Source organism: Symphalangus syndactylus, chromosome 7, assembly GCF_028878055.3.
Source record: "Symphalangus syndactylus isolate Jambi chromosome 7, NHGRI_mSymSyn1-v2.1_pri, whole genome shotgun sequence".
Classification (NCBI taxonomy): Eukaryota; Metazoa; Chordata; class Mammalia; order Primates; family Hylobatidae; genus Symphalangus; species Symphalangus syndactylus.
Genome location: NC_072429.2, coordinates 7,314,960 through 7,328,041, shown reverse-complemented (window position 1 = coordinate 7,328,041; position 13,082 = coordinate 7,314,960). Strand labels below are relative to the sequence as shown.

The 13,082-nt window shown below is 46.6% G+C and overlaps 1 protein-coding gene across 4 annotated transcripts in view; it reads right to left on the bottom strand.

Annotated features, from left to right (window-relative positions):
* RNF130 (ring finger protein 130) overlaps positions 1 to 13,082 on the bottom strand; it is a 159,334-nt gene that overhangs the window by 53,751 nt on the left and 92,501 nt on the right. For 3 of the 4 annotated variants that reach the window (XM_055284940.2, XM_055284939.2, XM_055284941.2), the window contains exons 5-7: positions 12,705 to 12,787; positions 4,507 to 4,603; positions 1,022 to 1,226 (exon numbers count right to left, since the gene is read on the bottom strand). In XM_055284940.2, coding sequence (XP_055140915.1) covers positions 1,022 to 1,226; positions 4,507 to 4,603; positions 12,705 to 12,787 — 385 coding nt within the window. Of the gene's footprint in view, positions 1 to 1,021; positions 1,227 to 4,506; positions 4,604 to 8,337; positions 8,570 to 12,704; positions 12,788 to 13,082 lie in introns of those variants that run through there. The other variant, XM_055284943.2, reaches the window with a different exon arrangement.

The window sequence follows — 13,082 nt, the reverse complement described above, 5'->3', positions numbered from 1 at the left end:
CTGAGTTTACACAGATGACAGAATACAACCTGGGGAATCATTTTCTAATCATAATGTCTGGTTGGTTAAAAACATGAATACTTTGACTGAACAGACCACACAAGTCTTAACACGTGAGGAGAAACATTTTGTAACAGTGTCATCCATTTCACTGACTCCCAGACTGCAGTGGGGTCCCACGAGCCTCAGGGCGTGATGCACTAGGCAAGCAGCAGCAGGTGCTGGGAAAGGCGACAGCAGAGCAGCGACCAGGAAGATGGGTGAAAGGTTGTTACATGAAAGTAACATGTAAAGAATGGAAGTGAAGAGAAGAGCTGGCTTGTTGAGGGCTGAATGTCTATGATGCCCACACACACGCTGTCGGCTCACTCACACTGTCCTGAGGTACCGCCATCAAAACACTCAGCATTTCTTTCCTGCTAGTCGACAGTGCAATGTGAAGACGTTCATAACTAGCTCACAGCATTTTTTTTCAGGCAGATTGTCCTTTGGCTTTTCTCCTACCTCATGTACAATTATACCAAAGAGTTAAGTGCCAAGAGACCAAACTTCCATAAAAGATGTAAAATAAAGTGCGCAACAGGCTGTGTTCCAAGAACGGTGAATTTTTACGTTCAAATTCTAGATGAATTTCCCACTAAGTAGCCTGTAGCCCCGGAGGTGGAGATCACCAGCGCTCACAGCATACTGGGGCCTATGTCACCTTCCAACATCTCCCTTTAAATGCCTGTTTGTAATGCAATGATTTCAAAACAAGGTTTATAAAATAGCGACTAAAATAGACCTCTGAACAGCTACTCATCAAATGCAGCTATTCCTATTAATTATACAAACACACACCAGCTACTTATCAGAAATAAAGTTTCATTCTTCCAAATACCTGTTTTAACAGCAACACATATCACTTTCTTGGTTACAGTCTGTGTTGCAGGCTGAGGCGAGTGCCTTGACTCTCCTGATGGTCCCGAATGCCCACATAGGCAGCCACATGCCCTGTGCCTGAGCAGAGGCCCCCACTTACTTGTTACTGCAATGTTGATTTCTCCTGTTCTCGGAGTGAGCTCCCCATCCTGAGGAAGAGGCGAGATCCCCGAAGTTCGAAGTGGCTCAAGGCCGAGGGAGTTGTCGCCGGCGAGGTCGCCGAGGGCTGATCTTCGGTTAACAGCTTGGGTTCTGGTGAGCCTTTCCATATCGAATGCTACGTTATCAGTACATGGCAAATTCGGCTGCAAAATATTTCCAGGTTAAAAATAATTGTAAGGAAAACATATCCTTTCATACGATTCTGAAAAAGATTCTAAACTTTGATGCCCTGTTGCAAAGACCTTACCAAGTTCTTTCCCTGTGATGTCCTCTCATTCATCTGCCCACCTACCTACTCCTTCTTCTCTCACCCTAAGAGTTTTTCTTCAAAAGACACAGAGATCTCTTCTCAGAAATGGTACAAAGGAAAATCAAAATTCATTGCAGATCAGAGAAAACTGGTCATGGCCCACAGGCACAGGGAGTCGTAATCATTAACATAAAGATAGCAAACATCCAGTTTAAAAGAGAAAACTATTACTTTGCTTCATGGTAAATGTCCATGTTGAAGAATCCCAGGTAATAGAAAACACCTCTTTCATCCTACTAACTTCTCTGAAAGCCCCATTTATCTGGTAGTCAGTTTTTAAGTATCGTCTGCCTTTAAACACAAGAAAAGCATAAAACCAAGAGTAGGTCAAAGTTGAAAAGACTTTTGAACTATAAGAAAATGATCTGTTTCAAAACCTAAGCACCTAATCCTGAGGGAGAGGTATAGAGCTGCTTGGGGCCAAAGTCTACCAATTAAAAAGTGAGCACCAAAAGTCTTCCGTTGTAACAATGTGGATATTTGTTTACCTAACAACCTTTGGTTCTCTCAGCACGTAGCAGCGGGCAGCACATGAGAAGCATGGCTGGGAAGGGTGGTTGTGAGAAGTTTATGTTTATAGAGAGAAGTTTCAGCCAACCAAACCTGGAACTAATGGCTTCCTGGGCAAAAGAACTGTTTCAGGTCATCTCAAAGCCTTATTTAAAAAAGCAAAACACAGTGTACTAAGTGATGCTTAGACTCATACCCAGTTAGAAGAGGTTTTTTTATGTTCATTACATTTAAGGATCCAATGATAACCAGCAATACATTTTAGAAGGATTTTTGTTATAAACAGAGGAGAAAAGTATTAGCATTTAATATACTTAACAGGCTGGGCGCGGTGGCTAACACCTATAATCCCAGCACATCGGGAGGCGGAGGCGGGTGGATCACGAAGTCAGGAGATCGAGACCATCCTGGCTAACACAGTGAAACCCTGTCTCTACTAAAAATACAAAAAATTGGCCGGGTGTGGTGGCGGGTGCCTGTAGTCCCAGCTACTCAGGAGGCTGAGGCAAGAGAATGGCATGAACCCAGAAGGCGGAGCTTGCAGTGATCCAAGATCGCACCACTGCACTCCAGCCTGGGCGACACAGCGAGACTCTGTCTCAAAACAAACAAACAAACAAAAAAACCTTACCAAACAAACAAAAAAAGAAGGCGGTGGCTAGCGGTAACAACTGAGGCTAAGTTACTGTTTTTCAAGTTTCTACACTGTTGGCCGGGCATGGTGGCTCATGCCTGTAATCCCGGCACTATGAGAGGCCGAGGAGGGCAGATCACTTGAGGTCAGGCATTTGAGACCAGCCTGGCCAACATGGGGAAACCCCGTCTCTACTAAAAACATAAAAATTAGCCAGGTGTGGTGGTGGGTGCCTGTAATCCCAGCTACAAGGGAGGCTGAGGCATGAGAACTGCTTGAACCCGGGAGGTGGAGGTTGCAGTGAGCTGAGATCGCACCACTGCATTCCAGCCTGGGTGACAAAGGGAGACTCTGTCTCAAAAAAAAAAAAGAAAGTTTCTACACTGTGCTAGGCATTATGGCAGATGGTCTATGTTAGACCAGTCTGAAACGGGGGTGAGTTTGCTCCCTGGGGGACATCTGGCAATGTCTGGAGACATTTCTGACTGTTGTGGCTGTGGTGCTGTGCTACTAGCATTTAGACACTGCTGAACAGTCTACAATGCACAGAACAGCCCCTATAAGAAGGGATGATCCATTCCATGGTGTCAGTAACTCCTGATACTTTGAGAAATCCCATCACTATTGACATGATCTCTGGAGATAAAGGACAAATGGGGCATTACTGCCCAACTGTATACACTGAAACTGTGTTTGACAGTATACTTAAAATAAGATGACTTCGATCTTCTTTGGGTTGCAAGTTAAAATGAGTTCATCTGTTGGATCAAACTAAACTTTTTGTTCCATAAGGAGATTATTCTTTCATTCTTTTCTGAGACCAAAAACTATGTTATTTTCTGATAAAAGGCATAACTCTGGATATACATGCTTCTCTTAAGCAAGGACTAACCAAGGTCCTTGGTTACTCAAGTCGGTGTTGACCTGGCACCTGCCACGGTTGGACTCTGGCACGCCTGGCGACGGCCCCTGCCAGGCTGTGGTTGTCAACAGTTCTCCTTGGGCTCCAGTCACTGCCTGCCTTCTCTGCTTGCAACTTACCAACCCCCAGGACATCAAAGTCAAACTTCAGGCTAAAGAATATAAGCTATGACATAGTTTTATATTATGCCAAGCACGGAGGAAATTACGACTGGAACAGTCAACAGCATACAGCCTACCTTCTAAAAAAGAGAGTGGAATGAAGAAAAATCATGGCCTTCTCTCTTTTTTCATTCCATACTCATCAACCAATAGAAGCGCCCTTTTAAAAGTGGACCATGCCAGGTGTGGTGACTCACGCCTATAATCCCAGCACTTTGGGAGGCTGAGGCAGGAGGATCACCTGAGGTCAGGAGTTGGAGACCAGCCTGGACAACATGGTGAAACCCTGTCTCTACTAAAAATACAGAAAATTAGCCGGGGGTGGTGGCAGGGACCTGCAATCCCAGCTACTTGGAAGGCTGAGGCAGGAGAATCACTTGAACCTGGGAGGCGGAGGTTGCAGTGAGCCAAGATCGTGCCATTGTACTCCAGCCTGGGCAACAGAAGCAAAACTCCCTCTCGAAAAAGCAAAAACAAAAAAGTTAGCCAGGCATGGCGGTGTATGCCTGTAGTCCCAGCTACTCAGAAGGTGAGGTGGGAGGACTGCTTGAGCCCAGGAGTTCGAGGCTACAGTAAGCTATGATTGCACCACTACACTCCAGCTTGGGCCACAGAGTGAATCCTTGTCTCTTAAATTTAAAAAAAGAAAAAAAAAAGGCCTAGTACAGTTATTTACCTTCTCTTCCAGGAGTTCTCTGAGATGGGTTAGATTTCTCAGTAATCTGGAAAAAAGGTCCTGTGGGGCTTACATGGTTACTTGGCAAATATAGCCAGTGTTTTCTTGTGCATCTTAGTCATGCCTCCTATTATGCCAATTATGTTATATTGTATTACACATACATATAATAATATACAAAAGGGATAACAAATAAAATAGGAAACATACCACAATTCCCAGGGCCTTCAATATATTAAGTTTGCACATAGGACAGGTACAGTGTTCACTAAGCCAGGGATCCACGCAGGATTTGTGGAAAACATGCCTATAAAATAATGGAGAGTTATGTCACAAATTACATACCGAGAAACTGATGAGGCCAAAATGGAAAGAAAGGGAATTTTTAGTTAGTCTGTTTTTCCCCCTTTCAGGACATATTTTAAGCCCCAAGAGACAAACATTGGGAATTTATTAAAATATAACTTGCAGGAAATCTCCTGAGCCCAACCTCATATGTACAACACTGTGTGAGAACTAGTAAGTAGGATTTGGTTGTTTGGACCTTTTATTTTACCAAATTCCAAAAAGGACTAATGGAAACTTAGAAAATTTATTAAGGATGAAAATAATCACACCTTATAAACCAGTTATGCTTTCTACAATAGCTAACATAGAAAAATGGAATTTCTTTTTTTTTTTTTTTTTTTTTTTTGAGACGGAGTCTCGCTCTGTCGCCCAGGCTGGAGTACAGTGGCGCAATCTCGGCTCACTGCAAGCTCCGCCTCCCGGGTTCACGCCATTCTCCTGCCTCAGCCTCTCCGAGTAGCTGGGACTACAGGCGCCCGCCACCACGCCCGGCTAATTTTTTTGTATTCTTAGTAGAGATGAGGTTTCACTGTAGTCTCGATCTCCTGACCTCGTGATCCGCCCGCCTCGGCCTCCCAAAGTGCTGGGATTACAAGCGTGAGCCACCGCGCCCGGCCGAAAAATGGAATTTCAAAAAGATATTAAATCATGGCTAAGTGAAAAGAGTTCTCTGTACAGTTATTAGTTTTATGGAACCCTGTTTGAATGTCACTTAAAACATCATTTTTAAAAACTTCTAAGCAATTTATGTTGAATGTTTATAAAAGCTACAGGGAAGTTGAAACTATTTTAAGGGGTAAACTGTGCCTAGATTCAAGGAACACTCAGCAATTTTCAGCTGAAATGTTAAAGGGGGAGGGAGGATGGGTGATTTTCTCTCTTATTTAGGAAAGTAGAAAGTCACATCCTTGTGACTGGAAATAAGTCAGTCACAGAGGGTTTTGCATTCTTAAAAAAAGGAACTTGTGCCCTCTGGAAGGGAAGAAAGACTGCAGGAGCTGCAGAAATTACTTCTCAAACTCTAGCACCCGGCCCAGCAGCCTTCTGAAGCTCGAGTCCTGGCCAAACAGGGAGAAAGTGGGTGCCAGGACAGACGTTCAGGGCAGCTTTGGGAGAAACACTAATCTGAGTTTGGGATAAGATAAAATAAATTTTTGTTTGTTTTTGAGATGGAGTCTTGCTCTGTCGCCCAGGCTGGAGTGCAGTGGTGTGATCTTGGCTCACTGCAAGCTCTGCCTCCCGGGCTCACGCCATTCTCCTGACTCAGCCTCACGAGTAGCTGGGACTACAGGCGCCCGCCACCACCACGCCTGGCCAATTTTTTTGTATTTTTAGTAGAGACAGGGTTTCACCGTGTTAGCCAGGATGGTCTCGATCTCCTGACCTCGTGATCCGCCCGCCTCGGCCTCCCAAAGTGCTGGGATTACAGACACGAGCTACCACACCCAGCCAAGATAAAAGAAATTTTTAAGTAAGATGCCAAATTGAATCATGGTATATACCTTTACAACTCTGATTATCAATTTCTAAGTTAATGTTATTTACAGCTGTTTAAAAATGCAGTTTTGATTTATAGAAAGAAGTCTAGAGAACTCAGTTTCTTTTGGGATCTGGAACAAACATTCATGCTGACAACTTCGGCCTCAACAATATACACACACGTCTGCCTATCACTGTTTGATGGCTTTATACACACTTCTTTGGGGACAAGAGTAAAGATCTTGAAGAATGAATTTATCAATCTAGTCTTAAATTCACAGACAATGAAATAACCAGAACCATCACCCCTGAAGGCATTTATTTAAACCTTAAAGCTTTTACTTAAGGGCTGGAGACCCACCAAACCATAGGTAAGCCCCAGATACATTCTGTACACCTAAGGCATTATGTCTTGTTACTCGTAGCCTGCGTGTGTGGAGCGGTTCCTTACTCCAGGGTGTCCCCAGGGCCAGCTGGACTTTCCAGCAGGGTCAACTGCACTAATGCTGGCTGCTGACCAGCAAAGACCACAACAGGCTTCTTAACCCTTTTGGGGGATACAAACTCCCTTAGATCTGACAGAAGTTACAGAACCTCCCTCTAAAAAGTCACAGGGACGCAAATGCCTAGTACCTTGCATACACTTTCAGGAGGGGTACGGACCTGTACACTGGGTTAGCACTATGGTGGGGTGGCTGGGAAGGTGCTGCAGGTCAGGCCTACACAGGGTGGATGATGGGACTTGGCTGACTGACAGGTAATGGAAGAGATATGATGCTGTGACCTCTGATCGGGGCTCTGGTGCGGGAATGGGAGGTATCCCACTGGGGGCCTCCCCTAGGGGGAGGCCTAGGTGCCGTGACTTCTGATCAGGGCTCTGGTGCGGGAGTGAGAGGTATCCAGATGAGGGTGGGGAGTGGCTGGGCTTGCTGAACTGTTGGTGGAGACCTGGTAAAGCCGCAGCAGCCACCTGGGGGGATGGAGGTGTGGCTCTGGTGCTCCCTACTGGGGCCAGTTTTTGCTTTTCCCTTTTCTCATTGTCCTGTCTTTCTTTTCTCTTACTATTCAGAAAAAACCAAATCGTATAATCCTCGTATTTCATTTTTAAAGTTGCATGAGTTCAGTGTTCTCTGCCTGTTTCTTTAACCTGAAATTAGTTATAAATATGTTTGGGTTCTTGAGTAACTGCTTCCTTCTAGGATTATTGATATAAAAGAAGTGCCTGCCCCTCTGTTTTACTAAACAATTAAAAATTTCTCTTCTAGACTGTGGGGTACTATGAAGAAAAACAAAAAAGACCAACTGGTTCTCTGGTGACAAATTTAGAAAACCTCCTTTCCTTAGCTAAATGAAAATCTGAAATATTTTTGGTCTTAAAAAAAAAGTCCCTTTGAGCTCTCCATCCACCCCATCCCTCTCTTACCCCCGACCTCTACCTCTGAGCATTAAACACCCTTCCTTCCTAATTGTCTTTCCAAATTCCCCGCTAGTCCAGCTTCTGTGCAACTCACCCAGAGATCTTCAGTCTCAAATTCCCACGGCACATCCCTCGCTTCCACAAACAAAGCTGGGTGGCTGTTCTCTTCACTCATGGCCCTCCTCTCCTTCCTGTCTCTTCTGTGATCTCCACAGGCAGCTGCCCTCAACACGGTACCTTTTTCCCTCATCACCCATTATCTAACCCTCCTGCTGGTCTCTTCAGTGCAACTTTCACTGAACTCACTGTGGCCTTTCCTTCCCTTCTAGGCAAAGTTCTGCTACAACAGTCTGGTGCTCGGCAAACCGCCTTTCTGCTGTGCAGAGGTCTCGGCTAAGGACTGGGCCGGGGCATTTCGTCTACCTTGGGAAGTGTTTGGAGCAGTCAATGCAACACAGCGTGTGGCCCACTCAGAGAAGTGCCAAGGCTGAGCACCTGTAGGGCCATCACACGGGCAGAGCAGCCCCAGCACGTGGCCACACTCCCGCACGCCTGACCATGCTTGCCCTCACTATGGCTGTGGGCTCTCATTATGGAAGGTGCTCCATGGACACCCAGGAGGCCTCAGAAAGAGGCACCTGGGGCAAACGGGGCCTTGAAAAGAAGTTCCCCACTCACGTGATAAAAACACACATAAATGCACAACAGGCCTGCCACACACAGGGTGGGTGGTGCACCGGGATGGAAAGCAGGTAACATGTGGACAGTGAAACATGAAAAGCACAAGCATACCGAACTTCAACAAAGTCCTTTATTCCTATGAGAAATACTTTGGGATACAGAACGAGAAACAAATAGAACATGAAAGGAACAAACCCAGCAATCATGAAATTCAGCGCTCTCCCCTTTCCTATGTCCCACACATGCCATAAACTAAGTGAGCAGAAGAGCGCTGTGGGAGGGGGAGGCCTCTATATTGAAGGTGAGTTGCTCTCACAGCTCTGCAGCCTCTTGGTGCCGTGTAAGAACCTGGCAAATATAAAAGGATGCAGGATTATTAAAGGTCCCAGACAAGAACTCTCTTCTGCTAGCTGGGGCTGGCAGCAGTCACTGTCTCTATGGACCCTCGGCTGCAGTGGAGCCTCAGACATCTGCAGCGGCCGGCCCCCCGCTTTAGCTCCTGAAGTGGCATGGAAACATACGTTCATCCATGCTGCAGCACTCCACTTCCGAAAAAGTACTTCTAACTACTACACACTCCGATGGCCAACCTTTAAGAGGTCTAAATAAGACAAGGTGACAGTTCCTCAGTTTCTAAGACCTGCTGGCTAACATCCAAAGGAGAATCGGCTGTGATCACTGAGCCGAGGAGGAGGGCCCCTCCGCCATGCCAACTGCCATCTGTCCACAGTAAATAGTGCAACGGAGAGGAAAAGGAAAGGTCATGTGGCAAGAAGCAGGCAATCCACGAGAGGCTCGACAGCTCTGGACAGTCCTAGCTGAGCTTGAGAATCGTTAAGGAAAGATGGACACGAAGGTGTCCAGGCCCATCTCCCTCCCACACGGAGGGAAGAGGCAGTGGGCAGGTATGACAGGAGAGGCTGTGGGGAGGCACTTGGAGGGTGATGGCTTTGAAAGAGAGTTTTAAAAACTGGACTGGGAAATGCGAGGATGACGAGATGCCGGCGAGTGGAGACAGAACACTGGAAGGAGCGGCCAGCCAACAGAACAAGGCCCCGAGGAAGGGAGACAGCGAGCACGCAGCGGCGCGGGGAGGAGCGGCATGGACCACAGCAGATGGCCTCTCCAGCCTGCGCCCAGGTCAGCACGCTGAGGGAATTCCACCCATTGCTTCCTCTGGGAAGTCAATGGTGAAGCGGTCCTCTGAGAGTGAAGAACAAGCACGTGAGTTAAGGCGTTGAAGTAGAATGAACACACCTGCAGGTGCTGCTGTGACGAATGCTGAGCACCAGCCAGGTGGGGGCAGGGCTTTGCGCAGAAGCAGGCCCGGTGAGGAGGCTCTGTCTTGCCAAGTCTGTTCAGAGTCCCGTGGGAAGACAGTCAGGGAGCAGAACCGCTTAGCAACATGAGGTACAGGAAGCCACAGCAGGTAACACCGACTCTGGGCTTCAAAGACAATAGGGGCGGGGAGGCGTCCCAAGGCAGAAGGAATTCTGTAAGCAGCAGCTTGGTGAGCGATGGTGCAGCTGTGCGAGTGGCATCTGCTGGGGAGAGGCTTGAAGAGCCGCGCTTGAAGAGCCGCGCATAGCCATCCTCAGCTCAGTGGTTCTCATCTGGAGGCAGTTTTGGTTGTCACAACTGTGTGTGGGTGGGTGCTACTGACACCTAGTGGGTAGAGGCCAAGGACACTGCCATGCCCACACCCTCACACAATGATCTGGTCCCAAATATCAACAGTGCCAAGGCTGAGAAATGCTGCTCTAGGTTAAAGACTGTCACAACTACTGCTTGATGTGTAAAGTTAATTTTTGCTACACCTGATAATTGCACTGTCGCTGCATGGCAATGAGATGGGGTGCTGTGCTGAGCAGGCTGTGTGGTGCAGTCTAGGGAAAGTTACAGCTTGGTGATGCATGGAGTGTAAGAGGAACAAACAGCCGCTCAGTTCCACAGCAACAGGGAAAACTCTACACTCAGCCAGGGCAGTGAGCACGGCTAGTAACACAGTGACCCAGTACTGAAAGACAACCGAGTAACAGTACCACAGAGAGTGCAACGAAATTCCGTGAAGTGTGCCAAAAATTCTAACATTCACAAGCAGACCACAAACACAAACCCCTTCTATGGTGGCAGGTGCAGCCGCAGAAATGGTTCAGCTCAACCATGGCCTGGACCTTGGTGGAGGGCGTGGCCTTGCAGCAGCAGAATCAGGCAGGAACTTATAACTAAAGTGCATACGCCTGACCTTCACTCGGGATGTTTCTGAAAGCCTCCCACTGACTCTGATGCACTGTCAGGTCTGGAAAGCAGTGAACCAAATTTTAAAAAGAGGGCCAGACGTCGGGCTCACGCCTGTGATCCCAGCACTTCAGGATGCTAGGGTGGGAGGATTACTTGAGGCCAGGAGTTCAGAGCAGCCTGGGCAACATAGTGAGACCCCAACTCTACAAAAATAAAAATTATACAAAAGGAAAAAGATAACTCCGAATGAAACTGTGGAAAAGTCAACCATGAAGGGATGAAGATAATGGGATTAAGCTCCCAGAATAACCTACTTTAGGCCGAGCCTCCCCTGAGGGAAGATCCCCTCATTCTGGTAATATACCCATGAATAGTTTTGGAGGCCCTTATTTTTAGGTACCATATGGTTCTGGAGGATCCTGGGCTGAAATAGCAAGACAGAATTTGGAGAGCCTTGGCTTCTCCTGGTCAATCCAGTATTGAAGCAGGCAAGTGTGGGTGACACATCCCTGTGTCCCGCTGGCCCTTCTCCTGATTTGCACTGGCGTGTGCATTTCCTTTAGCCTCACACTTAGACCGTCAATGACTGCACGTGAAGGAAGACAGGTTGTTCCATCGTTTAATTTTCTAGAGAACAGCTTACATTTAGTTTTATAGATTTTCCTTTACATGTAAACTAGAGTGACTGGACTTCCAGAATCTTGGATTTCTGTTTCAGTACATGTAATTCTTCTTCAGTTTGATTTTTATTTAAAAAAAAACAGATCTTCCTAGACTCAAAATAGATTACTTTGTAAGTAAAATAAGACCAGTAGCCTCATGGAGATAACAACTCACAATTATTTTATTAATTCACATGCTCCATATTATAAGGCTGGAGTTGTGTGGATGTCTTTTAAAGAGAAGGGAGGAGGAAGAGGCAAACTCTTTGGTTTTAGGCTTCTTGGCAGGTGATTTCCTATTTATCCAATTGACACTCAGAACTGTGTATCTTAGTTTCATGCTACCAAGCTTGAGAGGGGCCATGGGAGAAACCAACATGCTGTTTCCAGGGCACCCAGGCACAGGCGAGTCCTCTCCTCATGGAGGGAGGCTTGGTCCTATGTGGGGAGCACCACATTAAAGGCAGGCCTTGACACAGCTCTGCCATTTCTGAATTGTGCAACCCTAGAACCTGCTATTGACTCACCATCCTTCACTGTACAATGGGGGGAAAAACACCCTCTTAGGACTGCTGGGAGAATTATAGGAGACAGTGAGTATAGTCGGCTCAGAGCAGAGCACCTGAACCACAGCAGGCACAAAGCAGGTATCAGTTCTCTCCATTTTGCATAATCCAGGTTTAGAAAAAGATTTAATCCACGTCCCTGGAGTTGTTGTACCCAGAGCCAGGTGAGCTCGATGGAAGTCTCACTGAAGGGCCTAGTGAAGTAGTCTAAGATGGAGAGGAACAAAGGGCTGTTTTTGAAACCCACAGTAATCGCCAAACAATTCCAAGCACAGTGGCTCATGCTTGTAATCCCAACACTTTGAGAGGACAAGGCAAGAGGACTGCTTGAGCCCAGGAGTTCATGTTCAGCTGTGGGCAACACAGCGAGAACCCCATCTTCAAAGAAAACAGGCCGGGTGCGGTGGCTCACGCCTGTAATCCCAGCACTTCGGGAGGCTGAGGCAGGCGGATCACCTGAGGTCAGGAGTTCAAGACCAGCCTGGCCAACATGATGAAACCCCGTCTCTACTAAAAATACAAAAATTATCTGGGCGTGGTGGTGGGTACCTGTAATCCCAACTACTCGGGAGGCTGAGGCAGGAGAACAGCATGAACCCGGGAGGCGGAGCTTGCAGTGAGCCGAGATTGCGCCACTGCACACTCCAGCCTGGGTGACAGAGCGAGACTCCGTCTCAAAAAAAAAAAAAAAAAAGAAAACAAACATAAAAAGATAAACAAAGCCAAAGAACAAGAATTCTCAACCTCAACACTCCTAGGCTGTCTGGGGAGTCTGGAGGCCGCGTGCCATGTCGCATACTGGCTACACCTAGGAAGGCTGTGCAGCCTGCACCTGCTGAACAGCACCACTCCCTGCTGGCCTCAGCCCCGTGGCCAGCAATGCACAGCGGACTTGGCCTCCAGAAAGCCACAGGGTGGGTGGCGCTCAAAAGCAAGGGAGATGCCCACTCCGAAAAGGAGGCATATAAAGCACATTAATATCATTCTTTCTCCAAAAAAATGAAGTTGACATACTTGCAGGGGAGAATTCGGACGACATCATTCTGCTTATAGCTCTCTATGCAGACCGCACAATGATCAAAGTCTGGGTCAGTTTCCTAAAATGAAAAGAACAGAAACAAAAGTCACACGCTGCAAGTATATAAACGGTCAGGGTGCAGTTCAGCTCAGAATCTTTCTGTGGCTACTATGGTAAGCAAGTGTTATAAAGTGAAAAATGATTAAAATTAATTTGTTTTTATTTGCCTAACTATATTGGCACAAATTATGTCTAAGTCAATCTATTTTGTTTTAAAAATTTTAACAATCTATATTAATTCTGTTATGATATGTCTTACAAAAATTCAGTCGGAATTCTAATTTTTTCAAGGTTAGAATCAGCTTGGACCATCG